The sequence below is a fragment of the Nymphalis io genome, chromosome 11 (genome assembly GCF_905147045.1).
Source record: "Nymphalis io chromosome 11, ilAglIoxx1.1, whole genome shotgun sequence".
Classification (NCBI taxonomy): domain Eukaryota; kingdom Metazoa; phylum Arthropoda; class Insecta; order Lepidoptera; family Nymphalidae; genus Nymphalis; species Nymphalis io.
The window spans coordinates 11,122,791-11,148,428 of record NC_065898.1 but is presented as its reverse complement, the minus strand read 5'-3'; the positions used below and the strand labels follow the sequence as shown (position 1 = coordinate 11,148,428).

Sequence of the window (25,638 nt, the reverse complement as noted above, 5' to 3'; positions counted from 1 at the left end):
AAAATGTATACTGAAATACAAAAACTATTTACTAAACTTTTTTTTAAATCTTAAAAATGAAAAAAAAAAGCTCCACAAAACTGTACTTTAAAATAATACTTATTTAATAAATAATACTCATTTATTAATATGAGCCCCTATACAATTGCCTCAGCAATTGGATATAATTCATCAATTTATAAACATCAATTAATTCTCATCAATCATGATTACAGTGATTGACATTTATTGCATATATATCATGTTACTTAAACAATATCCCAGTTACCATAATAATTTACCCTTTGTTGTATATATTGGAATCATGGAATCAATTTTATTAAAAAGGTTTTATCAATTTTTTTTTTAATTTCAAATTAAGAATAGGGTTAGAAACTATAAACCTATTTGTATTAGAACAGTAAATTATAAAAGTTCAAAAGTAGTTGCATAGATACTTTATTCACTTTAGGAGACACACAGCACTACAAAATCAATAAGCAATGAAATCAATCTTTATCTATTAATTTGGGTTTATATGAGCATATTTTTTAAGTACAGGATCTTTGTATGTAATAATAATAATAAATGTATTACATTTTATTTTAGTATTATATTTTATTTTTATCAAATCAAAATTAATAATCTCATATAAGATGGGCAATGTCACTTTGGGTAATATACCTATATAAGTATAATAGACATAATAACAATCAAAATACCTATTTTTCAAATTTATATTTATTTAAGCATGGAAACAAATAAAGTGTGTCTTTTCCTTAAAATTTACAAAAATGTTTCTTTCAGTCTTTCACAAAATTTCACAAAGAAGATGAATCATATAAAAATATCTAAATGCTTTTTTTTTATATAAAATAGGAAAGTGGACCAGCATATGGGCCACCTGATGGTAAGTGGTCACCAAACGCCCTTAGACATTGGCATTGTAAGAAATGTCAACCATCGCTTATAGCCAATGCGCCACCAATCTTGGGAACTAAGATTTTATGTCCCTTGTGCCTGTAATTACACTGGCTCACTCACCCTTCAAACCGGAACACAATAAAATGCAGAAGATAAAGCCAGCATAGCATGAATTTTATTCAGAGTTTATTAACTTAATTTTTAATAGGATAAATATAATGATTTTTTTGTGCAATCACCCACAAAGCCACAGCCACCATTCCTACATAATATGCTTAACTTACTTCTTACATTAATACAAGGATTATCAAGGATAGAAGCTAGGACCTCATTAATTTTTTTTTGTTTCATTTATCTGTACTAGATTCGCTTAATTAATTTGCATGTTTACACTCTTTCTACCCTTAAAAAAAACACATTTAAGAGTTTAATGAAACTCAATAACAGGATTTCTACACAGATAATAAAGCATTTAATGACCTTTAAAACAATAACCTTAAGTAGAAATATTATTAATATTGTTTAATTGTTGTATTTGTGAAAATTTTTGGAGACCTCATTCTAATTATAATTCTATTTAAACTAATATAAAATACAACTATACTGTTACTTGTTCTAAAATTGTATGAAGAAAACCTTTATTTTTACTTGTCTTAGTAGTGTAATCAATTAATTAAATCAGATCAAGTCAAAATATACTTTACAGTAGAAGTAGGCTCTTGTAAGCATTTTTATATCATCATATTACAAGATTAACTTAAGGCTACTTCTGGTTTTTAATGTAGATTCTCTAGCAAGAAGCTTATATAATATAATATTAATATAATTAAATGTATTTGAATTATTTTTTACCTCACTTGGGAATCATCAAATACTAACTCCAATTTTTTATCATCTATTCCTTATAATTATATTGTGTAGTCATTTATTGACTAATACTAATATTCTTTATTACTTCAAATGTATTAATTGGCAAAGGTTGAGGAATTTTATGATAAAAGCGAACCTTCCGCCTAGCCCAAGATAAGATAAATTGAATTTACAAAGATGGAAATCTGGAGTTACAAGTTTTTCTTTATTTCTTATAGTAATTTTATATTATATTTATACACAGGAATGCGTCATTGTCATCGAAGATTATGCTATAATTTTATTTTTCATTAAATTACAAGAACACTCAAGGAATTATTTTGTTTAAAAAATATACACTATCAATTAAGTTTAGCAGTGATTTTGAATTTTGAATTATAATAGTATGATTAAAAACAATGGTTCTTAATTAAATGATAATGATTAATCTAATTGTCCTTAGAATATATATATATATATTAATACTATATATATACTACCTATTGTTTGCATTTTTTATTATGGTAACATAATTTTAAACAATAATTAATCTTCTCTTAGAGTCACAAAATAATCTCTTATTATAAAAAAAAATATATTTTTAGTATTACAAACCAGTTTTATGATCTCATTTCCTCATCAATGTGCAATCGCCTTGAGTATACTATGTATTTAATTTGCAAGGTGAACGTTGGTAAGTATATAAAATCGAATAAAGAAACTAATTGATATTAAACGTAGTTATTATACATTAAGGGTGAAAAACTCTTTCTAGAAAGTTTATCGGTGCGGAACAATAAATGTAATCATAGTACTTACGTATTCCGCTATGTGTATAAGAAGCAGATATCCGAAGAAGGTTGATAGAAACCTTCGCAAAAACATTTCACCGACGCCAACCATTGTCAAGTCAAACTTCACAAATATAAATTTATATGTATAACGTCATGCCTTAATTACACACCACAAAAACTAATAAGAAGATGGAGTCGACACAAATTTTAAAAAATTGTGGTCACAGTTTGCACAAGAGTATTTTATATCCTCCATTCATCGACTGAACTAATACGTAGTGGTTATATACTCATTTATGATTGGACTGAACTCGATAAACCACAGACAGTATAATTATTTCTTTCGTCATGATCAAACGTCATGTAAAATTCCAGCATACGCATTCATTCATCATTCATTGAAAGAAATACACACCGACTTCATAATTTAATTATCTAATAAAACATGTTAAATTTATTCCAAATTTTAATTATATATGGTAAGGAATGTCTAAAAATTAACTATCAAAATGTTTACAATAAATTACTATTCTCTACTTAAGCTTTATGAAATCTTTGCAAATGGGACTGGTAAGAGTAAAAAGCAAATGTCAAGTTGTCAAATGTCTTGCCAATTGTCATAACTTCTAAAGTCAAACCAGATTAATCAAAGATTATTTAAAAATTAAACTTTAAAGCTGCGATTTAAATGTGTACCGTTCGCATTTAAAAGTTTTGTACATTATGGAAGGCCGAAAAAGGCAAAGATGTGTTTATGTCACAGCCCGTCAGAAAAAAAAACTTATTGAATTAATGTCAAAACATCCAGAATTAATATCTTGCAAAGTAACACAAGATTTTAACTATAAAGATTCACAGAAGCTATGGCAAAATATAGCAAACGAATGCAATGCTATGCCCGGAGCAAGAAAAACTTGGAGGCAATGGAGAAAAGTGCGGACCTTCTTTTAACATTGCAAACCAGAGTAATTGATGTGAACTTATTAATTGTTTGTTCTTTCAGACTTGGCATGACATTCGCTCAAAAATAAAGAAAAAACAAGCTGAACCGAATGGGGAGTTGCCAATTTCTACAATTATGCTGTCTGCTGCAGAACAAGATGCTTTAGGCATCAAAACGTCTTCCTCTACTGACAATTATCAAGAGTCAACAGAGTTTGTGCCTCTCAGTGACAATCAAAATGACAATTTCAATGATGAACTGTCTGCAGCTTCAATAAGTGAGCCGGAATCACCCCCTGAGCCCAAAGTTTTTAATATACCAGAACAAAAATCTTCGAAATTAAAGTTAAGAGGGTCAAAGCATAGTTCTAAACATTCAAATAATTGTTTTTTAAACTGTGATCTAATAACTGTTCAAGAGCAAAGAAAAATACAAATAAAAGAAGACTATTTAAACTTTAAAAAAGATTACCTAAGACAAAAGTTAAAACTTTTAAAGGAACAAACAGAAGCTCTTAAAAGTATAGCTAAAGAATTATCAAATTAATTTAAGTTAACCTAAACTCACTTGCCCTTAGATCTATGTTTGTGGTGTATTCATTTTACTATTTCCTTATGGTACTTACTTTTAGTATTTTATTTGTAACTGACCTTACACCATTTGAGAAATATAAAAAAAAATGAGTAGATAAACATAACATTTGTTCATTGTCTTTTAAAGGTAGAATAAATAGAAATATATTTTCTCATTAAGAACCTGGTAAGAGATATATTAAATAAATAAACGTATAACAATTATTATGTGTATAAATGACAATGGCGATGTTAGTTTGATTATATTTAACTGTAACTTGTATTTTATGAAATTTACCATATTAAATATTGTTATAACATTTGCAAACAAAATCAATAAATATATGAATTAATGATATTTTTAATAACTTTTAATACCATTTTTTCTCATTTATATAAATATATTAAAATATTAGGATTTATAATATAATTGTGAAAGTTTTGTATTACGATATAATACGTGATCCATAATCGAGTCCTATTTTAATTAATTTTTCTTTGTCTATGACCTATTTTCTAATGTATTTTGTTATCTGTTAAATTTTAATGTCAATAAAAATATTAATATATGACATTTTGTTGACATAATGTGAATAACGGATAATAATAATATTTACGTGTGTATCTTTTTTCATATTGGTATATTTACTATCATCGACCAATTTTATTGTCATGTACCACAAAGAATACTGTAATTTTGTGCGTCCCACATCCGAAGAAACTGCTACATCTGCATTTTTTGCTACTTCATTAAACGGAGAAACAGCGAGGAAACTTTATTTAGAAGAAGTGGGTAACTGTAATAATCCACAAGAATTCAAGTCCACTGTTACTATTAAATCTGAATGTGAGATTAAACGTAAAAGAAAAGGTGATGAAATCGAGTTATCTAATCTACAGTTGTTCCATTGTGTGCAAAATAATGATGTTGATAAACTACGACAGATTTTAGATAGGTGCCCTGATAAGATAAACACATTAGATGAGTTCGGATGGAGTTTGCTCATGATTGCATGTCAGGCCAACTCAATCGAAACTGTTGAGGAGCTTCTTAAACGTAAAATAGACACAACAATTAGAGACAAAGCAGGTAGATCAGCGCAAAGTTTAGTAATAAGGAACAAAAATGTAGTACTTGCTGACATACTTTTAAAACATTGCAGACAAATAACTTCACATAATGATAAGAGTAAAGATATAAAATCACAAAATAAAAGTTTAAAAGAAAACTATGTTTGTGAAATTTGTGATAATCAAGTATTTGACAATAAAATAGAACATTTAAAATCTACGATACACAATATAAATGCTAGTAAAGGAAAAAAAATTCCAACAAAATATGTTATACCTGAATCTAATAAGGGCTATCAAATAATGTTGAAAGTAGGTTGGGATAAAGAAGATGGCTTAGGTCCAGATGGTACTGGAAGAAAATATCCCATCAAAGGTATCCAAAAAAAAGATAAAAAAGGCCTTGGACATAAAAATAAAAGAAACCAAACCCCAACTACAGAGACTGCAAGAGAATTTAATAAAAAGTTAGTCTTTAGAGAGTATGACAAACATAGAAGAATGGAAATTAACTTCAGAAGAGAATTTTATTAAAAATAAATTAATGTAATTTCTTATATACAAGGTTTCTTTTAATTTTCCTTTTTAATATAGTTATAACACTTGTTCTAAGCTTATTAAACTAAATAAGACAAAAGACACAAAATATGTTTAAAAAAAATTTTACATCTTAAATATTTTAAAAAAAAGTTAAATAAGTTAAAATGTGTGATTTTATTTTAAATGTACCATGTCATTTCGAAATATGTCATTCTACTAAAATTATTTTAACAATGAAAGAAAATTACGAGATTACTACATAATTACGAAAGAGCAATATTTTTAATGTTGTCCAATTGAAAGCATGTTTAATTAAAACAAAAGTAAGCATAAATGCTATTATAATTAATGATGTTTAATTTATAAAAATAATCACATAAACAGTGATTTTGCAAAAAGAAATACAAGTCTTATTTAACACTTCAATGCAACAACAACTTTAACAATTTATAATAGTTAAAGTTTATTCAATTATACAGGGTAAATATGATTTGTGTATCTTGTGTAAAAAGCAGGAAAACAAATAGAAAAACAAACATTAGTCAAAGGCAGTATATATTTTCCTCTAAAAAAAGGTAACATCCATTCACATGTCTTATAAAAATATATAATTTTTCATGTACTTAGCCTCAGGAAACACGAAAATTGTGTCATAAAAAATGTTTAAGGCAACAAAATGTGGAGTATAGAATTATTCTGCGATGTATTTTGTGTATGTAAAGCAGTTGGTGAACATAATCAAATTGTCATGTAAATAGATTATTTAGCAAATAACTAAATACTTCCGACAAAGTATTATAATAATCTGAATTACACTTATTTGTAATTACAGTTATATAATAATAGTTTTAAAGTTTTATTTGTACTTAAAAAGGAACTTACTACTATTCTATAATACAATTTGATACATTCATCATAATTTACAATAAATCATTAATTATCATCAAAGATTGGGTGCTACCCAGTCAAGGAAATTTACAGCCAATTCAAACCCAACAAAGCAAGCAGCATTAGCCGGGAATGCTCTGATCATGACAGGAGTCACGCCTTTGTATAGTGCTGTTGGTCCTTCTCTCTCCATAAGCTGTTTGAAAACATCCCTCATACCATTAGGATATGTTCCTTCAGGAGCTGTCTGTAATCTACTCTTTAATACATCTGCAGGCATGCCTACTAGCCAGTTAGCTATGCCTGCACATCCACCTGCAACAATTGTAGCCACCATTTTCATTTTAGCAGTAGCATCTTGTGGAACAAGTACTTCCTTCACCCACTCGTAGGTCATAAAGTACATGCCACTGGCAGGCACATCTCTTAAGATAGTAGCAACACTGCCCTTGTAAATACTCTTTATACCTCCCTCCGCATATAACTGTCTGGCACAGTCAAGCATGCCACTATACTTCTGTGGTACATTTCCTCCCTGCTGGATTTGAAGTAAGCATTTGATACGTTCACCAGGAGCCATTATAGAAGTAGTAAAAATACCTGAAAAAGCACCCGCGGCAAACAATTCCGGTTTAGTGAGAACTTGATTTTCATCAGACTTAATTAACTTTTTACCAAGTCCAAATCCAAAGAAACTTATTGCAAATATAGGAGCAACTCCTGTTAATGGTGCTGACATTCCTTTATAGAGGCCACGAAAACCTTCTTTTTGAATAGTCTTTTTAAAACAATCCCATGTTCCACCATACAAGGCTGTTTCGCCTGGTTTAGGTAAAGGCATAGTCTGTAATCTTACTTTAATTGTGTCCATAGGATGGCCCGCTAAGACAGTGCATACCCCGCCAAATCCTCCACTGAGAAAATATTTGATGGGGCTACTTTTCTCCGACATTTTTTATTTAATAAAATTAATACAAAAGAGAAAGGCCACTAGGTACACAAGTGCACTTGTACAGGTGTCGAGTTTTTTAATTTAAAATAAAATGTCAAAGTCCAACTATACAATCAAGTCTATCAACCAACCAATACCAATTTATTGCAGTGATGCCAACACCTACAGAATATTTCGCCTAGAACCAACTTCAAATTCCCCTAAATATCGATTAAGAACCCCTAAATTTTTTGTTGTACACTCGGTTTGAGAGGTAATTTCAAATACATATATGTAGTATAAAATAGCTGTTGTATTTAAGCGGGTGCATTTTACACATTAACATACATTTATTAATGACCTAATAATATGAATGATGATAACAATGTATTAAACGATTTATTTTTCATTCGGTGACCAGAAATCGAAGCTCGGACCTCCTACGTATTATACAAGCACGCTGACCAGATATATTATTTCAATCTCAATATATTATAATTTTTTGATATTTCAGTTATAGCGACGCTTTGAGTTTATAGTGGTTTAGTTTGTTGGTTGCGTTCGAGGCTTAATATAAATTGTATAGATTCGTACATTTTTTTAAGGAAAAAAAAACTATAACAAACCTCCTAAAAATCAACCTAAATAAATGTACCCCTAAAAAAACTCTGAACAACTTGATTCCCCCCAAATTTTGGGGGATTTTATTATAAAGACTCACTATCGGAATCACTTGACTATTTTAATAAAAAAATATTTATATATCCCTCCATAATATTATTACTCTCTAAATTTAACAAATCAACCACCCGAGTTCCCCAACGCAAGTATTAGTGAAAGCAATGATTTTTTAATAATATTGGATGTTACTAGATGTTACTGTCAATTAGTCGGCCGCAAGCACTAGCCCAATGTGTTAGTTGCTTTGTAATTATATAAATAATATTGTAATTATCTGTGGCCATTAAAACTCCTGATTAAATTTAAATCTTAGTGTTGGTTATTCTTTACAGATATTTGATAAATATTGTATGTTTATTAATTGAATTACACAAGAATGATATAATTTTGAAAGGGTTTCATGATTCATTTTCATGCCATATAAAATATGGCATGTTCTAAAGAAGAAATTGAAAGGAAACGCTTAGCTGCCTTACAAAAAAGACAAGAAAAGCTTAACAATCAACAATGTTTACAAAATAATTATAATAAACAGAGTCCTTCTAATACATTTTCACCCATAAATTCAAGTGCTGGATCTGTGAAACCTAGAGCTGGATCTCATATAGGATTTCATCCTTACGGTAAGCCAGATAATACGAAGGGGTTAGCTGAAAATGCCTGTATTCCGATTACCAAGGTTGTCACTGGAACTGTATACTTGATTTCTGAAGATAGATTTGAGGTGAATCCCTCAGAGTTTAGTGCCCCGCTCATCAATATCTTTAAGACAATACCCTCGAAGAGTTACGGTAAGAAACACAATTGATATAGTGCTAGTGATTTTGTATGAGATTTTTAGTTTACATTGATTAGACTGTATTTCTGTAACATATGTTTGCCCACAGATATAAATTCGAAGTTATGGAATTTTTGCATAAAAGATTATCAAGAGCTGATGATGAAAGTTTCTTCATTGGCACCACATGTAGTCCTCGGACCTTTACCTTCATATGTCTTGAAGGTTTCAACATTTCATAGTTATATAATATAAATAAATATGGTGTATTTTGCATCATTGAAATAAATTTCGCCACAGTACTACTTTTAAAGTATCAGCATCCTGGGTGACAGTCTATATCTAGTGCATCTTTCTATTTTAATGTAAAAAAAGTAAAAAGATTTGTTTTTGTATAGTAAAAAACATGCAATTTATTTATCCTTAAATTTTTTTCAAAGAATAAGATAATTAAATAGTTGTTTTATGTGAAATAAATTATTGATAAACAAACAGTAAGATTAGACATAAACATTCTATGGTTCAATTTTTTTTTAATTACTTTATTTTAATTTATTATAAAACTGCTTGTATATCCTGTTGCCCTATCTAATTTAAAAATTGTTTACATGAGCCATGAATAATAGCCCAACATAACATGTAACATTTTTGTATGTTCACAGATACTTAATGAACCTGTTATAGATCTAAATACTGTGGATCTGTCACCAATAGAAAAGACACTTCGAGATAAATTATTGCCGTTTCAGGAGGATGGAGTTCGGTATGATGTTTGACAAAATTATTATTTGTTTTATCATTATAATGCGTGTAAATGATATAAATAATATGATTATAAGAATTAGGGCATAGAGAGTGTGGCTGCTTTTGTGCACTTGTGCATTATAATATGTCCTGCGTAGCTGGCTAATCTCTTGAGATTGCCAACTGCCGTAGCCAAAATCATCTGGAGGACTGCATTTAAAACAATTAATTGAAATATATATATATTAGCACTTAATACCTTATTTAGGGATAAAATCTTTGCCATTTTATACTATATAATTGCTAACATAACTGCTTAGCAGCTTATTATGATTAGCCCAGCAGTGGGCCATTTTCAGTTTGCCATAAGAAGCAGACTAGTTTTAAGTCTAGACTTAAAAGGAAAACCAATTAATATAAATAAAATATTTAGGTTCGGTATCGCCAGACAAGGGTGTTGTATGATAGCAGATGACATGGGGCTCGGGAAGACATTCCAAGCTCTTGCCATAGCTAGTTACTATAGGCATGACTGGCCGTTGCTTATTGTCACAACATCTTCAATGAGGTAACTACACTAATTACAAATGTTTTACATATTAATTACAAAATAGAGGCGAGAAATTGCAACAAATAATTTGGTTTAAGTGCTGTGATTACTATGATAGTTAATGATTACACTTGCCTCACAATATGTTATGTCAATATTGTATAGTCACAATAATATTGTTTTTTTTATGTATTAAATGACAATTATTGTTGCAAAGATAAACTTCAGACTCCACTAAATTATCAGGTCCACTAATTTTTTTTAATAAAATCTGCTATATATTTTTAATTTTGTCAAAACATTAATTAAGAAGGCAATGCTCAATACAAGATTATAGAAAATAGAATAGATAACAATGCGTGGATGTGAGTGTTCATTGATATCGTTACAAGATATATAAATATATTAGTATATGCAGTTTATACTCCCTGCCGTTTTATTATTTGTTTTATTTAGAACACGTTGAATAAGTGTTCTCTTTTTTCGATTTATTGTGAACAATCTTTAACAAAAACGTAAATCAAAATATAATTTATTTAAGTACGGTCTTAAGGTGGGTTCCCACGGTGAGTGATTTTACGGACGGACACGGATCAGTCCGCACCGACGCAGACAAGTCCGTAGCGGGCGGTACGAGAGATGTAGCGACAGCGATGCGTTCTCTTGTACTTGCATTTTTGAATGACAAAAGGGCTTCGAATCTCAAAAATCGACACGCATAGTGAAAGAACTTTGGTGCGGTGCGTGGATGTCCGTGATCGTCGGCCGTGCTTAAATAATTCACATTTATAAAAAAATGCTTACGAATAAAGACTGTTTTTTGTTATTTCTATTAAACGTGAATTTTAGCAGTAGAAAGTTTTCAAATGCTTAAAGTATTTGGTGAAGACAAACACCGTGATGCGCGAGTAAACTTTACTTGGTGGCAGGGCTTTCTGAAAGCCCGTCTGGTTAGGTTACACCCAGTCATCACATATTCTATTGCGTAATATTCTTGTGTTTTGGTTAGGAGGGTAGAATGAGCCAGCGTAAATGAAGGTACCTTATATCTTAGTTCCCAAGGTTGGTGGCGCATTGGTGGTGCAAGGAAACTTACGGTGGCAATATCTATGGGCGGTAGTGACTTATCATCAGGTGGCCCGTCTGCTTGTGCGCCTAATTATATTATAACGAAAAAAAACTTATATACGTTGAATAAAATTCTGCCTTGTAAACGTGTATTCACTAAGCCGTAATGGAGCTGCGTGATAGAGACAGCTATAAACCTCTTTAATTATAGGCCTTTTTGATATTTATAAACATTAATTTACAATAGGATGTTTTAAAAACGTATATTGTGAAATAAATTTGTTCGCAGAGAAACTTGGCAGAGTAAAATTAATGAGTTGTTACCGTCTATCCCTATGATGAACATCGCGATACTTTCAAGTAGCAAGGACAGTCAATTCGTCGCTGATAAACAGGTATTTAGTTATTCTTTAAGAGGTAGAACTTTTGTATCGTAATTCATATAACTCAAATGGTTTATACAGCACACGTCGGCGAAGCTGCTCTGTTGGTATGATTTTTTCTGACATCTTCAACATTTATCGTCAATTTTCGCAAAACATAAATGAATTCTTGATTTACTTCGACCATTGGTTAAAAGTATAGGTATATGAAATAGTTTTTAGTTCGGTAATTTTGAGTTTATTGCGGTCAGACAGACACGGCAGAGAACTTTTTGTTACAACATTTAGTGATTACCTTTTTCTTTTCAACGCTGGTAAAACGCGTTACGCGTTTCCCCCACAGGAACAGTGGGGGGGGGGGGGTATGTGAGGTTTGCCGTTGTCCAAGACGCCGAGTGCGCCCCGAACATCGGAATACCCACTAAAAAACCAGCGGTACCCTTTCCGTCTTAACGAGGAGCGCCGCGGGATCGCTTTCGCATGCTACCGTGATTTAGTGATTACCTACTATATTATACCTATATAATACGTGCTAATTGTGAAACTTGTAAGCTATTTGCATTTAGAATAAATCAATCGATGGAGTTGTAATCACATTGTCTAAGGGTGCTTACGAATTGCGACTTACGATTTACGAAAGTCATAGTGTTTTACGCCGAACTAATATCGGGGGATCAAGCGGTAAATGAAATTAAGGAATAACTTTCCACTGTTTACACTATAATTTATTTTGTATGATCACTTTTACAAAATCACTTTTACATTATATATATTCAGTAGCGAATCTAGACAGCGCGATTCAGGAAACTGACAGATTCAATTAACGCCATCTATCGCTACCGAGTAATAACATATGCCATTATAAACATAGCGAATCCATAGTGAATATCATAGATTATCAAGTCTCTCTCTATTTCTACTCTCGACCAATGACATCGTGTCAATTCAATGTCAAAATTGTTTATTTGTGATAATTCCTCTTGTAGTTGGAATAGTGAATAGGCTATATAAACTTGCATAACAAGTATATGCAAGTTTATAAAGGTTTTCAGGGTTTTCATATTAAGATCGACTGTATTTTTTTTTTCAGACGGAAATAGTTATTGTAAGTTATAAAATAGCAGGAATGTATACAGAGCTGCTGAAGGATAAGAAGTTCGGGATGATTATTGTTGTGAGTATTGTTGAATTAAGTCATTTTGTTATGGAACCTTCTCCTTAAAATGGGAGAGGAAGCCTTAGCCCAGCAGTGGGACATTCACAGGTTGTTACTGTTAATGGGAGATGTTACCGGTTAAGTTATTCGATAAAATAATTACATCCATAAATATAACTCGAGTTTTAAAAGAGTATAAAATGTTTATGCTTACGATCGCTTTTATTATATTCATCTGTGTGTGCACAGTAATTATATATAGTAATTAAATAATAATAACGTTAGTAATATATATGTGTGACCTTATTGTCATGAGTTTTATTTCTGATAGTCGATATTGGCTTAGCATATATTTGGTGGTACTCTAATTTGTGAATCCTTATCGGCACAGGCAGAAATCGAAATATAAGACATTTTATAAAATTTCGTCTGTCAATCTTATTAAAGATTAAAATGGGTGAAAATCATAATATACGGTACTTTATTCAAAGATGCTCTCACGGGCACTTTTGGATCGTCATTTTACGTAATTATATCGACCGTAAAGCTAACCGGTCGGGAATGTAGAGTACCGGGGTGTGCCGCAGGACGAGTCGCACCACCTGAAGTCCCGCAAGGCGCGCGCGACGGCGGCGCTGACGGCGCTGAGTGCGCGAGCGGCGCGGCGCGTGCTGCTGAGCGGCACGCCGGCGCTGAGCCGCCCCGCCGAGCTCTACTCGCAGCTCGCGCTCGTCGCGCCGCGCCTGCTCGGCGCCTACACGGACTACGGTAGCCCCCCCCCCCCCCCCCCCCCGTCACTATATATATATACTCGCGGCGCGGCGCGTGCTGCTGAGCGGCACGCCGGCGCTGAGCCGCCCCGCCGAGCTCTACTCGCAGCTCGCGCTCGTCGCGCCGCGCCTGCTCGGCGCCTACACGGACTACGGTAGCCCCCCCCCCCCCCCCCCCCCCCGTCACTATATATATATACTCGCGGCGCGGCGCGTGCTGCTGAGCGGCACGCCGGCGCTGAGCCGCCCCGCCGAGCTCTACTCGCAGCTCGCGCTCGTCGCGCCGCGCCTGCTCGGCGCCTACACGGACTACGGTAGCCCCCCCCCCCCCCCCCCCCCCCCGTCACTATATATATATACTCGCGGCGCGGCGCGTGCTGCTGAGCGGCACGCCGGCGCTGAGCCGCCCCGCCGAGCTCTACTCGCAGCTCGCGCTCGTCGCGCCGCGCCTGCTCGGCGCCTACACGGACTACGGTAGCCCCCCCCCCCCCCCCCCCCCCCGTCACTATATATATATACTCGCGGCGCGGCGCGTGCTGCTGAGCGGCACGCCGGCGCTGAGCCGCCCCGCCGAGCTCTACTCGCAGCTCGCGCTCGTCGCGCCGCGCCTGCTCGGCGCCTACACGGACTACGGTAGATCGCGTCAGATTGCCGTCCCATCGGATTATGAGAGTTAAGGAATAGACTTGTGCACTATGATATGTCCTGGGCAGTCGGCTAATCTCTCTTGAAATCACCGCGGCCGAAATAAGTTCGGAGGACATATGTTAAACCGAGAGACGTAACTTTTAAACAATGAACCGGTTGCGGTTGTTATAGTAAAAGTAGCGATCGCAGTATTTAAATTAATTTAAACTATACGAAGAATCTGTAATGGAGAATAAACAGAACGATTTCAGGTAAGCGGTATTGCGCCGGGAAACAGACGAACTTCGGTTGGGACATGACGGGGCAGTCGAACCTAACCGAGCTACAAATTATACTGCAGAAGAGATTCCTTATACGAAGAACTAAAGAAAAAGTACTAACAGAATTGGAGAAAAAAACAAGGTACAGTCAAATATGTTCGCAGACATTATTGCGTTTGTACTAGGCACCGTCAGCAGATAAATAAAAAAGCATTTTTTTAAATATTTATTTATCTTTTTTAGGTACTTAATATAATACATAAGTATTAAAAATGTTTTTAATCAATAATTTATTTAACTACAGGATTTTGCTCGTCCCCTCTTCCAACGTAATTACTTATCTTAATAATAATTCGTTCTAATATAAGATCTCGTCGAACGCGGAAATGTTGCTAGCATTCTTGTCCTTTGCCATTTTATAATTTGTACTTTAGTTATCTGTATATTGATTTTCTTATTTAAGTAATTAATGTTAATAAAAAAAATGAAATGAATTAATATTTAATTTCTAATATTGTATTCAGGGAATCAGTGTTACTGGACCATTCGCTGCTCCAGTTCACGAAGGAGGAGGCGCAAGGTCTGTCACAGATGGCGAAGGCCTTCGAGAGCACCAGGTCGTCGGAAAAGCACGCAGCGTTGATCACTTACTTTAGTGAATCGGCTAAAGTTAAAATTCCCGCCATATGGTAAACCATTACTTTAATTTTTACTTACAGTAACAGCCTGTTAATGTCCCACTGCTGGGCTATGGACTCCTTTTCCCTTTTGAGGAGAAGGTTTGGAGCTTATTCCACCACGCTGCTCCAATGCGGATTGGTAGAATACACATGTGGCAGAATTTCAATGAAATTAGACACATGCAGGTTTCCTTTTACTTAAATTACTTTTAATAAATTCAATACTCTACAATTAATTAGTGTGGTGTGTGCTCAATGGATCCACATTGGTTTTCGATCCTTATTTATATTAATGTTATAAATGTAAAAGTAACTCAGTCTATCTGTAATGCTTTCACTTCTCAACCAATGAACCGATTTGATGAAATTTGCTATGAAGCAAGCTTGAACCCCAATAAAGGACATAGACTACCTTTTTTCACGGGCGAAGCCGCAGCTGAATACTAGTAGTTTATATTTTCCTTATACTTAGTGCACATTAACGATCCACCATCTGTAGACGATTTTCGAAAGAAATTATACGAGAATTTATAGTTTCTAAAACTATGTTTTAGTCAATTAAATATAATCAAATTATATATTATAATTATTATATTAAATATATTTTTTCTAGAAATTGAATGTTACAAATATATATATTCCAATTCAGGTCTGAACAATAAAAGAATATGTATGGGCTTTATATTTATGAAACGTTTTCATTTTCGCAGTAAATACGTCAAACAATTGCTGAAGGAAACAACTAGCAAGTTCCTCGTGTTTGCGCACCACCGGAACATGATCGACGCCATCTGCAACACCCTGGACGAGGCGAACACCCACTATATATGTATAGTGGGCTCCACCCAATCCAACACCAGAGCTGTACGTAAATTTCAAATGGTATAGTTTTGATGCTTTTGATTTTCAATTCAGTTTGTATTGTGACTGAAATATGCATTATTATATTTTGTTTCGAGCGAACCAGCTAATACATCTAAATCATTGAAATGTTTTATATATAAAAAAACTATAAATTAAATACGTTTTGAACACTTTTTTTTTTCGTGTGGTGGGTAATTGTCCCCCCTCCAGGAGCTGGTGGAGACGTTCCAGCACGTGCTCTCGTGCCGCGTGGGCGTGCTGTCGGTGACGGCGGCCGGCTCCGGCCTCACGCTGACGGCGGCCGACCTAGTGCTATTCGCTGAGCTGCACTGGAACCCTGGGGTGAGCCGTGCACTACTTACCACTCGTTGATAAAAGCCGACAACGTGAGCATGTGAGCCTCCGTTTGCCGCCGTCTGACGTAAATTAAAAATGACACAAAAGGGAATTAAGATTCTGTGCAAAATGAAACATTTTTTCCTGTCCCAGATCCTGACGCAGGCGGAGTCGCGTGCGCACCGGCTGGGCCGCTCGGGCGGCGTGTGCGTGCGCTACCTGCTGGCGGGCGGCACGGCCGACGACTTCATGTGGCCCATGCTGCAGGACAAACTCGATGTGAGGGCCGCTCTTGCATCTACTGTGCCGTCTCAGACTTCCTCGCTCCTAGCGAGATTTTAACGCTAATTAGAACGGCGTGGTTGACAGTTCTTCAAAACGTTCTCATTAGGAAGGGTATTTGTCAAGGACTGATATTTATGTTCATAGGCCGTAGCTGTAAGCTTTTTTTTTTGAGGTTTGGACGTATTAAGAAGCTATATGAGTTTTTATCCAATCAATAACATCCAATTTATCCAATCAATAATAAATGTGTTTAGTTTTGTACACATTAAGCCTTTCCTTTGTGCACATACTTGTGTATAATTGCGCAGTTGGCTATTCTCCATTGCAGCCTTTGGGATCGATATCAGGCGGGAGGACTAACAGAGATAATAAATTTATATTTGTTCTCTGTGTATATATATCCTTGTACAAGCCCATCTGGGTAGGTATCGTCGACTCATCAGATATTCTACAGCTAAACAGCAATACTTAGTATTGTTGTGATCCGATTGGAATTCGGTTAGTGAGCCATAACATCTTAGTGTCCAAAGTTGGTGGCGCATTGGCGATGTACGGAACGGATATTTCTTACAGCGCCAATGTCTATGATGGTCCTGATGGTAGTGACCCCTTACCATCAGGTAGTCCATTTGCCCATCCGCTAGCTATATCATAAAAACCTTGTCTTATAAGTACTGTAAATGTTAACGTTGTTCCAGGTTTTAAACAACGTAGGTCTTAGCGGTGATACATTCGAGAACAACACATTCACACGGCAAGTATGTAACATTTTCCTATTAAATAGAAACTTTATAAGAATAACTAATATACTACATAGCAGTTTCTGATTACTGGGACATTTTTAAATGCATAAATATAATATATACAAGGTATATAAGGAATAATTTATGTCGATGTCAAAAATTAAAATACATGACTGTCTCGCAAAAAAATAAGTTCTGAAATGGTTTTTTTAAAGTAAGAAATGTAAGAGATAAATTAAGATAAAAAATTGTTGAGTAAAAATCCTATGCTGTACAGTTCTCTATAGTATCTGTTTTTTTTTTACAGGAAAGTAAAAATAGTATGGCACAGTATTTATCGCCAAGGAGTAGTTATAACAACGAAAATAATTACATTCCCGGAACAAACATTAGAAAAGTTGCATTAACTGAAGCTTCGAAGAGTCATAACGCGAGTAGCTTGGAGGACAACACGCAAACAAATAATCAAACGGGTTGTGAAATGGATTCGTTTATGGAACACGATGATGATGACGACCTGCTTGCCGACTTGGACTTATGAGACTGTACCATTGCAAATATTTTATAATCTGTGGTAAATGTTAAAATAAAAAATAACTTATCTGTAAACAGTTTTATGTGACATTATTGAAATGAACTGCAGTTGTTAAAAAAAAAATCTCAAAATTAATAACAATAAGATGCAGCAACTAATGTCCAACCGCAGTGAGACTGACTGACAGGTCCGTGGTTGAAAGAACGATGTAACGTTTGTTCCAAATGAAATGACATTAGTAATAATAATTTCATCTAATATTACGTTGTTATAATTATTATAATTTAGCTGTTATAACCTAAACTAGTATGAGATACGATATTCTGACAGATTTCGGCCACGGCGCTCAATCTCCGAGATGGCCTAGTGGTTAGAACGCGTGAATCTTAACCGACGATTGTGGGTTCAAACCCGGGCAAGCACCACTGAATTTTCATGTGCTTAATTGGTGATTATAATTCATCATCATCGGTTAAGATTCACGCGTTCTAACCACTAGGCCATCTCGACTCGTTTGTCGATATATATATTTTTTTATATTATAAATTGTCTCAATAATACGATTCTCCTTTATTGTTATATATTTTGGTAATATATGGTTCATTATTTATTAGGACTTCATTATTCCTTGACTTTAACGGATCTGAATTAATCTGATTTAATTTAAAATGGAGTTCAAAATTTGGAGGTAGTACTTTTTATTGGATGAAACATTGGTTCCCATCCCAAAGTAATTCGACAGGATAAACACATTGCCTTCTCTTTTCAACACATTTGAAAAAGGGAGAAAAATATATTTAATCATGTCGAATTTGTGTAGTCTAGAGTTTGTGTGTCTGAATCTATTGATTACAAAATTGTATGTGATCAAATCAAAATTATATAGTATAAAATATAAATTGATGTATTTCCGTTTTACGGTAGTTTTTGGAAGTTCAATCCTGTATGCCGAATGCGATTTGTATCGAATGAAAACAGCGCCGTCTAGTGACGATAATCGGATAAACCCAAATGTCAAACGAAATCTCTTCACTCTTGATTTGAACTTATTTTTAACTAAATAAACAGAACACAAACAATATAAAAAAGAAAGACTAAAGTTTTGAAGCTTCTTTCTTTTTGTTAAAAATTATTATAGTGGCTGGACCATTTAATAATATTCTTATTGTAGTGTTTTTGTCGTGTTTTGTGTGTGTGAAACGGATTTTGGTATTTTCATTTCTCTCGTATTTTCAGTCTTTCTTTTTTTTAAACTTGTAATGAAAAACATAATTCATTATTTCTCTTCACATTTATTTGATTACTTACCTATAATATATAAACTCATGAAAAATATTTCAATATTTGAGTATGTGGTTTTTTACGAAAATATTTTGATGGTTTGGACGGATGTTACAAAACGTATCCAATCCATCTATTATAAATGCGAAAGTAACTCTGTTTCTTATGCTTTCACGGCTAAACCACTAAACCGATTTTGATGAAATTTGTCACGAAACAAGCTTGAACCCCAATGAAGGACAAATCCTATTATTATACTTTACAAACGGCGAATACTAGTTATTTATAGGATTTTAATTCTTAAGTAAGTTTTTTATTATCTTATGCGCTAAGGATAATCACTTGTGAATGAAAAACCCTGTTCAAAATTGTTGATTTTTTTTTAATTTAAATAAATAATAAAAGTTTAACATTGTTTTTCTTCCTTTATTGATTTTTAATTTTTCTATTAAAAACAGTATAACTATAGCAGTTATATACATTTGGCACACAAGTTTGCAAATAAAAACATTTTGATGTCATGACACATCCATTACATATTAATTATGTGAGTAAATTTAAATAAGATCCGGATTTCGTTAGAGGTCGTTGCAAAGAGCAACAATAATTTATTATATACCTGGAATAAAATAATATTGGTCAACATTCGTAAAAATAAGCAACAGCGCTATTAGAATAAATTAAAACAATATTGCATTAACCTCTAGCTTTGATAACATTTCATCGGTTTTATAGTTCTAGTTTCTAGATTCTGATGCGTTTTTATAAATGTATCTTTCGCACAATAAAGCGCTTTTTGCACATTTGTTAGGCGCATACCGAGGTCTTAATCTAGAAAGTGTAAAGGTTGAATATCTACGCAGACTCACAGGGTCCATCCTTGACCACAGTCAAGTGTGTTCCTGCGCACTGCATGAGGCACACGTTGTTGAACGTGACGCCGTTGGACGCGCAAACCGGGGTCAAGTTCCTCGTGCACGCGCACGATACATTCTCCGCGTGTTCGACGATTTTAATCTCGTCGGAGCAGCGGCCGACGTGGTCGATGTGCAAGTCCTCGCTCAGCTCCCGGGCGCAGTTTAACATGCACGGGTTGCTGTACGTGTTTCCGTCTGTTCCGCAAACAGGCTTTCTCTCCCTTGTACACGTACATGGCAACGGTTGGGCGACCTCTTCGCGCTTACATTCGCCTGTGTAAGCGATTTCGACGTCGGTCCTCTCGCAATCCAGGGAACACTTGTTGGGGTAGGTGACACCATTCGTCCCGCAAATCGGTTTGTATTCGTATGTGCAGAAACAAGCGGGCTCGGTCTCGCATTGTCCGCGCCTCTCGACCTTGAGGTCTTCGTCTTCGAGGCGCTTGCAGTTTAGCAAACATTCGTTGCTGTATGTGTTTCCGTCGGAACCGCAAACCGGCTTCAGCTCCCTCGTGCATACGCATGGCGGCAGCGCAGATGTCACGGACGAATAGGTGCCGACCAGAAGTAAAACACCTACAAAAACCATAATTTATTATATAAGTAATTTAAAAATTATCCCATTTTCATTTATCTTTAAAAATTAACTATTTTTTATTCTTTTTTTGTATTCTTTTTTATATTAATTTAATTTGTATATGAGTTTTTTAAATGTATGAGAAGAATTCTTAAAAAGAGTGTAGCAATCTAATGAAAGAGCTCAATATGAAATAGTAATAAACTAAAACAAAACGTATAGTGCATATCAGAAAAAAACTCATAATAATAATTTAGAAGTTTTATTATAATTTATATTTGTTTTGTTTATTATATCATGCTTTTAATTAAGATAGCAATATTTTATCTCGTTTCTATTGTAATCATATTATGTAGGTTTGATCCGGTATTATTGATTTATCGCTTAAAAGGTTGCAGTGTCGAGAGTCGAGACATCTCATTTGAATATACAAGAACATTTAATAATCAAAAAATATTTTAATGCTATATTATTAAAATGTATTTTAGTTCTAGGAATATTGACTTTTATATATTTGTTAGAAACAACAATTATTGTCAAACGATTTTCGGTAAATTAGCATCTGTTTAAACAAATTTTTGGAACAAAAATTGAAAAAGTATTCAAATTATAATAATTAATATTTACATTTTTTCATATTTAATACGTTTGTAATAACACAAATTTTTCTACGTTAATAAATACAAAAAAAAATCCTTTTACTTACTCAACTGGTAAAACATTTTCACAATCTTTATAATAAGTAACTAACGAGGAAATAAAAATATATAAACAGCACGCAGTACAAGATTGCGTCTTCACTGTAGAACAAGTTGAACACTGAATGATGAGTGCCATGAAACCACTCCCTTATATATAAAGTAATATTTTCCCAATGAAGGTTTTGTCGTCCATGTGATTTCCCAAGCATGCGTCAACACAAACAAACGGTGTTTCCTGCGAATCGGTTCGCGTATTTATTTATATCATTCCAGTACTTAGAACAGTGAGACGAAAATAATATTTTGTTTGTGAATTTACTGTAAATTACTGTTATTTAGTAATTCCTTATTATACGCGTCAATATAATTTTACATAGAAATAAGTAACTATGTGTCGAAATTCAACGTGAATTTTAATATATTTATTGTTAACTTCTCCTCAAAAGGGAGAGGAGGCCTTAGCCCAGCAGTGGGACATTAACAGGCTGTTACTGTTACTGTATTGTTAACTAATGCATCATTACTCCTTTCGGACATAGACGGACGGACGAGAGTCGGCCTCACAGGCACCCTTAGGACGTGCATATTCTGAGCTCTTAAGTGGACTTCCTTCGTCTGCTTTGAGTTTTAATATCTACTTTCCTTCCAGTGCCATAGCAAAGACCAATAAGGAGGAACAACAAAAATATTGCCCTTATCCCATTTTTCGAAGACAGCTCAATGGAATAAAAGGGTTATTACTTATTATTATTCATACCTATCATTTTATACAATCCTTTGCCTATTTCCATAAAACATCCTGGTTTATTGTAATCTGTTGTAATAACAGATAAAGAGAAAACTTTCACAGAGTGGTTAACGTGGTAAAAGTAATTCAGATCCTATACAAAACTTTATAAGCCAAATTAAATTACAAAAAAATGTCCAGTTTCTTATAAATTAAAAATACTTTAAATTATTATTTTTAAAAGATACTAATTTTGTTAGTTGTCCAATTTTATTCGAGTGCAGTCTGGTTTAAATTAAGATGTAGATACTTATAATATACCTACTAGATACTATTGCAACAAGAAGTGATGTAAAATTTCAGCTCGGTCTTGCAGGGCTTCCGGGTGCGTTGCCGGCCTTCATTATCGAAGAAGTCGATTGTTTTTTTAGGCTTCATGCAGCAGTGGCACTACTTACCACTACAAAAAATTAATTAAATAATTTGTAAATAAAATATCTGTTAATATTGATGTGAAATTCGAAAGAACACGGGATTGTGTAATATATCACGTGCTAAATAACGTTCATAATTAAAGCCGAAATCAAAATATTAGACGACGACGACTCTTTTTTACAACAGTTAGGTACTATTATAAAGTATAAATAAATAACCACGATAGCAGCGGTCGATAGGTCGTTTGTATTATGTCGCATATATTTCCTTATAATAATCGAGTGTCAATGATCATAAATATTGTGATCGTATTTCTTATCCATTAAGATCAAGGCAGATAAAACCTTGACAGATAAATTGTTACATGGCACTGCATGTCACAGTGAAAGATGAAATAAGTCGAAGTGTTTTCCATTCCACGTGGAAGGACGCCCATGCGATGGAGCGACCAAATAAAAACAACTGTTCGCGGTCCTTTGAGTGGACCAGGCTCACCTCTAATAGGGAAATATGGCGAAGGCTCGTGAGGCGAATAACATCTGTGCCGAACAATTCGTAATACTACATGGCAACCACGACAGCTCTGACAAGAGCACAACATACAATTATGCTAATGTTAATATATATTATCTAGGTAAATATTTAATGAGTAAACATTAAAAAATATCTACAAAAAATATAAAATAAAATATTGTCTATTTTTGTATATTAATTATTTAATTGTACCAATTTAAAAATTTTTTTTTCAGTTTATAAATGTTTTTATTACGTTCTGCGTTCTAAAATCATTACACATAAGGTGTTATATGTCTTAAAAAAAACAAATTAATAATATAGTTCATAATGTAAATTACAATTTTTAATTCTTATAATAACTATATTTTATTATAAATTCAAATATACATAAACTTGCATAAAAAGACCATTATCAAAATAGGGGAAGGCCGGGCATAGTGAACAGCCCAGGCAAAGCGGATACCCTTTATTATTTCAAAATAACGCGCCCAAGTGCGCTCCCGTCGCGTCACGAAGTGCTCCCCGCGCTCTTCAGTTCGGCTTAATTCAACAAGTACCCGCTGGGCAAAGTGAACACGGGCAAAGTGGACACCGTATTTAGTTTGCCCACCATGTGTTCATTAGGCCCGGTACGTGTTTTACAAGCTTTTATTGAGTTTTTCCTGTCTTTTTTGTCTGTCTCTATGTAATGAAATCTTACTAGTTAAAGATTTTAAAGTATTTATGCAAAAAGAAACAATCTAACATATTCACAAAATTGGGATAAAAATGGAAAACCTGGTGATTTAGCATTCAAAGCTGGATTGAGCACTGCTGTTAAGGAGGAACAAAAGAAAATTTGTTAAAAGTACCAAATTATTAGAAAAAATAATTGAAAAGGATTAAAGAAATGATGAAAAGTGCTAAAACCAACAAAAATGTTAAAATGAACAAAATTATTAAAGCTAAAGGAAATAAAGACAAAGAAAATGATGAAAAGTGTACGTGCTGTTTTTGTGGAGAGGATTATACAGAAATTAACGAACAACCGGTTGATGACTGGATCCAATGCAATTCCTTCAAGCAATGGAGTCACGATAAATGCACGGCTTATGAGAGAAATGGCATGTTTCTATGTGACAACTACACTGGTGACTGATTAGTTGAATTTTTTTATTATTCTCTCCTTTATTTACCAATATTTTTTTATATTTTTCGGTAATTGTTCCTTAATTAACCGTGTGTTCACTTTGCCCTATGAGCCTATCCACTTTACCCGGTGGTTTGGGCAAAGCGGATAGCGGTACCAATTTTAATGTTTAAATTAATAATTTTAAGTAAAGTACTAATGTATCGTGTTTTTTATTGATTACATTGATTACATTGTTGATTATATTAATAAGTTCAAAAAATACTGTTTCAAACTAAATAATGTTTTATTATTTATCTCTCTAAGATTAAGGTATTTCACTTTGCCCGGCCTTCCTCTAACTCTAATTGATCCTCAATTGACCTTGAAAATGTGTAATTGTCGATGTTTCTTAACGATGAATGATGAAATTTTGTAATATTATTGCAAATAAAATTTAAGGAAGTTTGATAGTTTAAGTTAACTTGCTCATTTTTTTGCTGCCTCATAATCGTAGTTGCTACCGTGCTGTACTTATTAGCTAAAAAGCAACTACTATGTATGTTCTAGTTATTTTATATTGGCCGTGTAACATAAACGTCATTTAAAGTTATTATTGTTAAAAGTAATAAAAAAATAATGGTATTCCCTCTTTAGAAAATTGCCTCATTTAAACGTACGAAGCTATAAATTATAATTGTATTTCACGTTACTTATAAACTCATTATGAAGTCATGTTAATTGTGATTCGTTTCAATCGATACGAAAACAAAATGTTTGTAGTTCGCTTAAAAGAATTGGAGACGTTCGACTTGACGGAACACACTGGTAGTAGAGCTTTGTGCAAGCTCGTCTGGGTAGGTACCCATACTCATCAGATTTTCTACCGCAAAACAGCAGTACTTGGTATTGTTGTGTTCTGGTTTGAGGGGTAAGTGAGCCAGTGTAAATACAGGCACAAGGGACATAACATCTCAGTTCCCAAGGTTGGTGGCGCATTGGTGTTGTAAGCGATGGTTAACATTTCTTACAAGCAAGGACCACTGAGATTTCGTCTCAGTACTTAATTTGAGCCTATAAGCCGATTCGCCGTCGGCTATGAAAGAAAATATAGTAAGGACCGGCACGGTACGGCTTTCGAAATAGTAATAGTAAATATTATAGTACATAAAAATAGTATAGGTACCTTTTATGTCTTATAGATATTGAAACTGTTTTCATTCTACAAAAAAGAGCGGCGTAGGAGGACTATTAGGTATGGGTTGATTAAATCTATATAAGCAGCTCGAGACTGCCTTTGTAATAAGTGCCTCTACTTGATCAAAGTAGGAGTACCTACTTACGGTTGCGATCCAGTATAATTACAACAATATTAAGCTTATTCTTAATATACTATATATTTTT

General features: G+C 33.8%; 6 protein-coding genes across 10 annotated transcripts in view; 3 read left to right on the top strand and 3 right to left on the bottom strand.

The window, feature by feature from the left end:
- Window positions 1-2,839, bottom strand: part of LOC126771720 (NPC intracellular cholesterol transporter 1) — a 60,424-nt gene extending 57,585 nt beyond the window's left edge. For all 5 annotated transcript variants that reach the window (XM_050491753.1, XM_050491755.1, XM_050491752.1 and 2 more), the window contains exon 1: window positions 2,572-2,839. In XM_050491753.1, the coding sequence (XP_050347710.1) occupies window positions 2,572-2,655 (84 nt within the window). In that variant the 5' untranslated portion in view covers window positions 2,656-2,839. The remainder of the gene's footprint in view (window positions 1-2,571) is intronic.
- Window positions 2,840-3,173: 334 nt separating this feature from the next.
- On the top strand, window positions 3,174-4,258 carry LOC126771783 (uncharacterized). Its single transcript, XM_050491879.1, has 2 exons — window positions 3,174-3,479; window positions 3,550-4,258. Exons 1-2 carry the CDS (start codon window positions 3,270-3,272, stop codon window positions 4,033-4,035), a joined length of 696 nt encoding a protein of 231 aa, XP_050347836.1. The 5' UTR covers window positions 3,174-3,269; the 3' UTR covers window positions 4,036-4,258.
- A 382-nt stretch (window positions 4,259-4,640) lies between these two features.
- Window positions 4,641-5,692, top strand: LOC126771761 (G patch domain and ankyrin repeat-containing protein 1 homolog). Its single transcript, XM_050491844.1, has one exon. It carries the CDS (start codon window positions 4,734-4,736, stop codon window positions 5,664-5,666), a length of 933 nt encoding a protein of 310 aa, XP_050347801.1. The 5' UTR covers window positions 4,641-4,733; the 3' UTR covers window positions 5,667-5,692.
- A 518-nt stretch (window positions 5,693-6,210) lies between these two features.
- On the bottom strand, window positions 6,211-7,653 carry LOC126771766 (congested-like trachea protein). The gene has a single exon (XM_050491853.1). It carries the CDS (start codon window positions 7,510-7,512, stop codon window positions 6,616-6,618), a length of 897 nt encoding a protein of 298 aa, XP_050347810.1. The 5' UTR covers window positions 7,513-7,653; the 3' UTR covers window positions 6,211-6,615.
- An 814-nt stretch (window positions 7,654-8,467) lies between these two features.
- On the top strand, window positions 8,468-19,613 carry LOC126771732 (SWI/SNF-related matrix-associated actin-dependent regulator of chromatin subfamily A-like protein 1). Its single transcript, XM_050491785.1, has 14 exons — window positions 8,468-8,963; window positions 9,060-9,175; window positions 9,613-9,713; window positions 10,128-10,262; window positions 11,602-11,707; window positions 12,786-12,869; window positions 13,439-13,619; window positions 14,521-14,671; window positions 15,054-15,218; window positions 15,920-16,073; window positions 16,284-16,415; window positions 16,563-16,688; window positions 17,393-17,452; window positions 17,745-19,613. Exons 1-14 carry the CDS (start codon window positions 8,600-8,602, stop codon window positions 17,976-17,978), a joined length of 2,109 nt encoding a protein of 702 aa, XP_050347742.1. The 5' UTR covers window positions 8,468-8,599; the 3' UTR covers window positions 17,979-19,613.
- A 422-nt stretch (window positions 19,614-20,035) lies between these two features.
- LOC126771790 (serine protease inhibitor dipetalogastin-like) lies at window positions 20,036-21,615 on the bottom strand. Its single transcript, XM_050491890.1, has 2 exons — window positions 21,454-21,615; window positions 20,036-20,746 (listed from the first exon to the last, which is right to left on the bottom strand). Exons 1-2 carry the CDS (start codon window positions 21,467-21,469, stop codon window positions 20,109-20,111), a joined length of 654 nt encoding a protein of 217 aa, XP_050347847.1. The 5' UTR covers window positions 21,470-21,615; the 3' UTR covers window positions 20,036-20,108.
- Window positions 21,616-25,638: the final 4,023 nt, after the last annotated feature.

Excerpts from the sequence above, each read along its gene's own strand:
- LOC126771783 (XM_050491879.1), top strand. The coding sequence starts at position 3,270 with ATGGAAGGCCGAAAAAGGCAAAGATGTGTTTATGTCACAGCCCGTCAG. Across the intron at positions 3,480-3,549 it reads CTTGGAGGCAATGGAGAAAA|ACTTGGCATGACATTCGCTC; the intron begins GTGCGGACCTTC and ends TTGTTCTTTCAG.
- LOC126771761 (XM_050491844.1), top strand. The coding sequence starts at position 4,734 with ATGTACCACAAAGAATACTGTAATTTTGTGCGTCCCACATCCGAAGAA.
- LOC126771766 (XM_050491853.1), bottom strand. The coding sequence starts at position 7,512 with ATGTCGGAGAAAAGTAGCCCCATCAAATATTTTCTCAGTGGAGGATTT.
- LOC126771732 (XM_050491785.1), top strand. The coding sequence starts at position 8,600 with ATGGCATGTTCTAAAGAAGAAATTGAAAGGAAACGCTTAGCTGCCTTA. Across the intron at positions 10,263-11,601 it reads GTCACAACATCTTCAATGAG|AGAAACTTGGCAGAGTAAAA; the intron begins GTAACTACACTA and ends ATTTGTTCGCAG. Across the intron at positions 12,870-13,438 it reads AGTTCGGGATGATTATTGTT|GACGAGTCGCACCACCTGAA; the intron begins GTGAGTATTGTT and ends GGTGTGCCGCAG.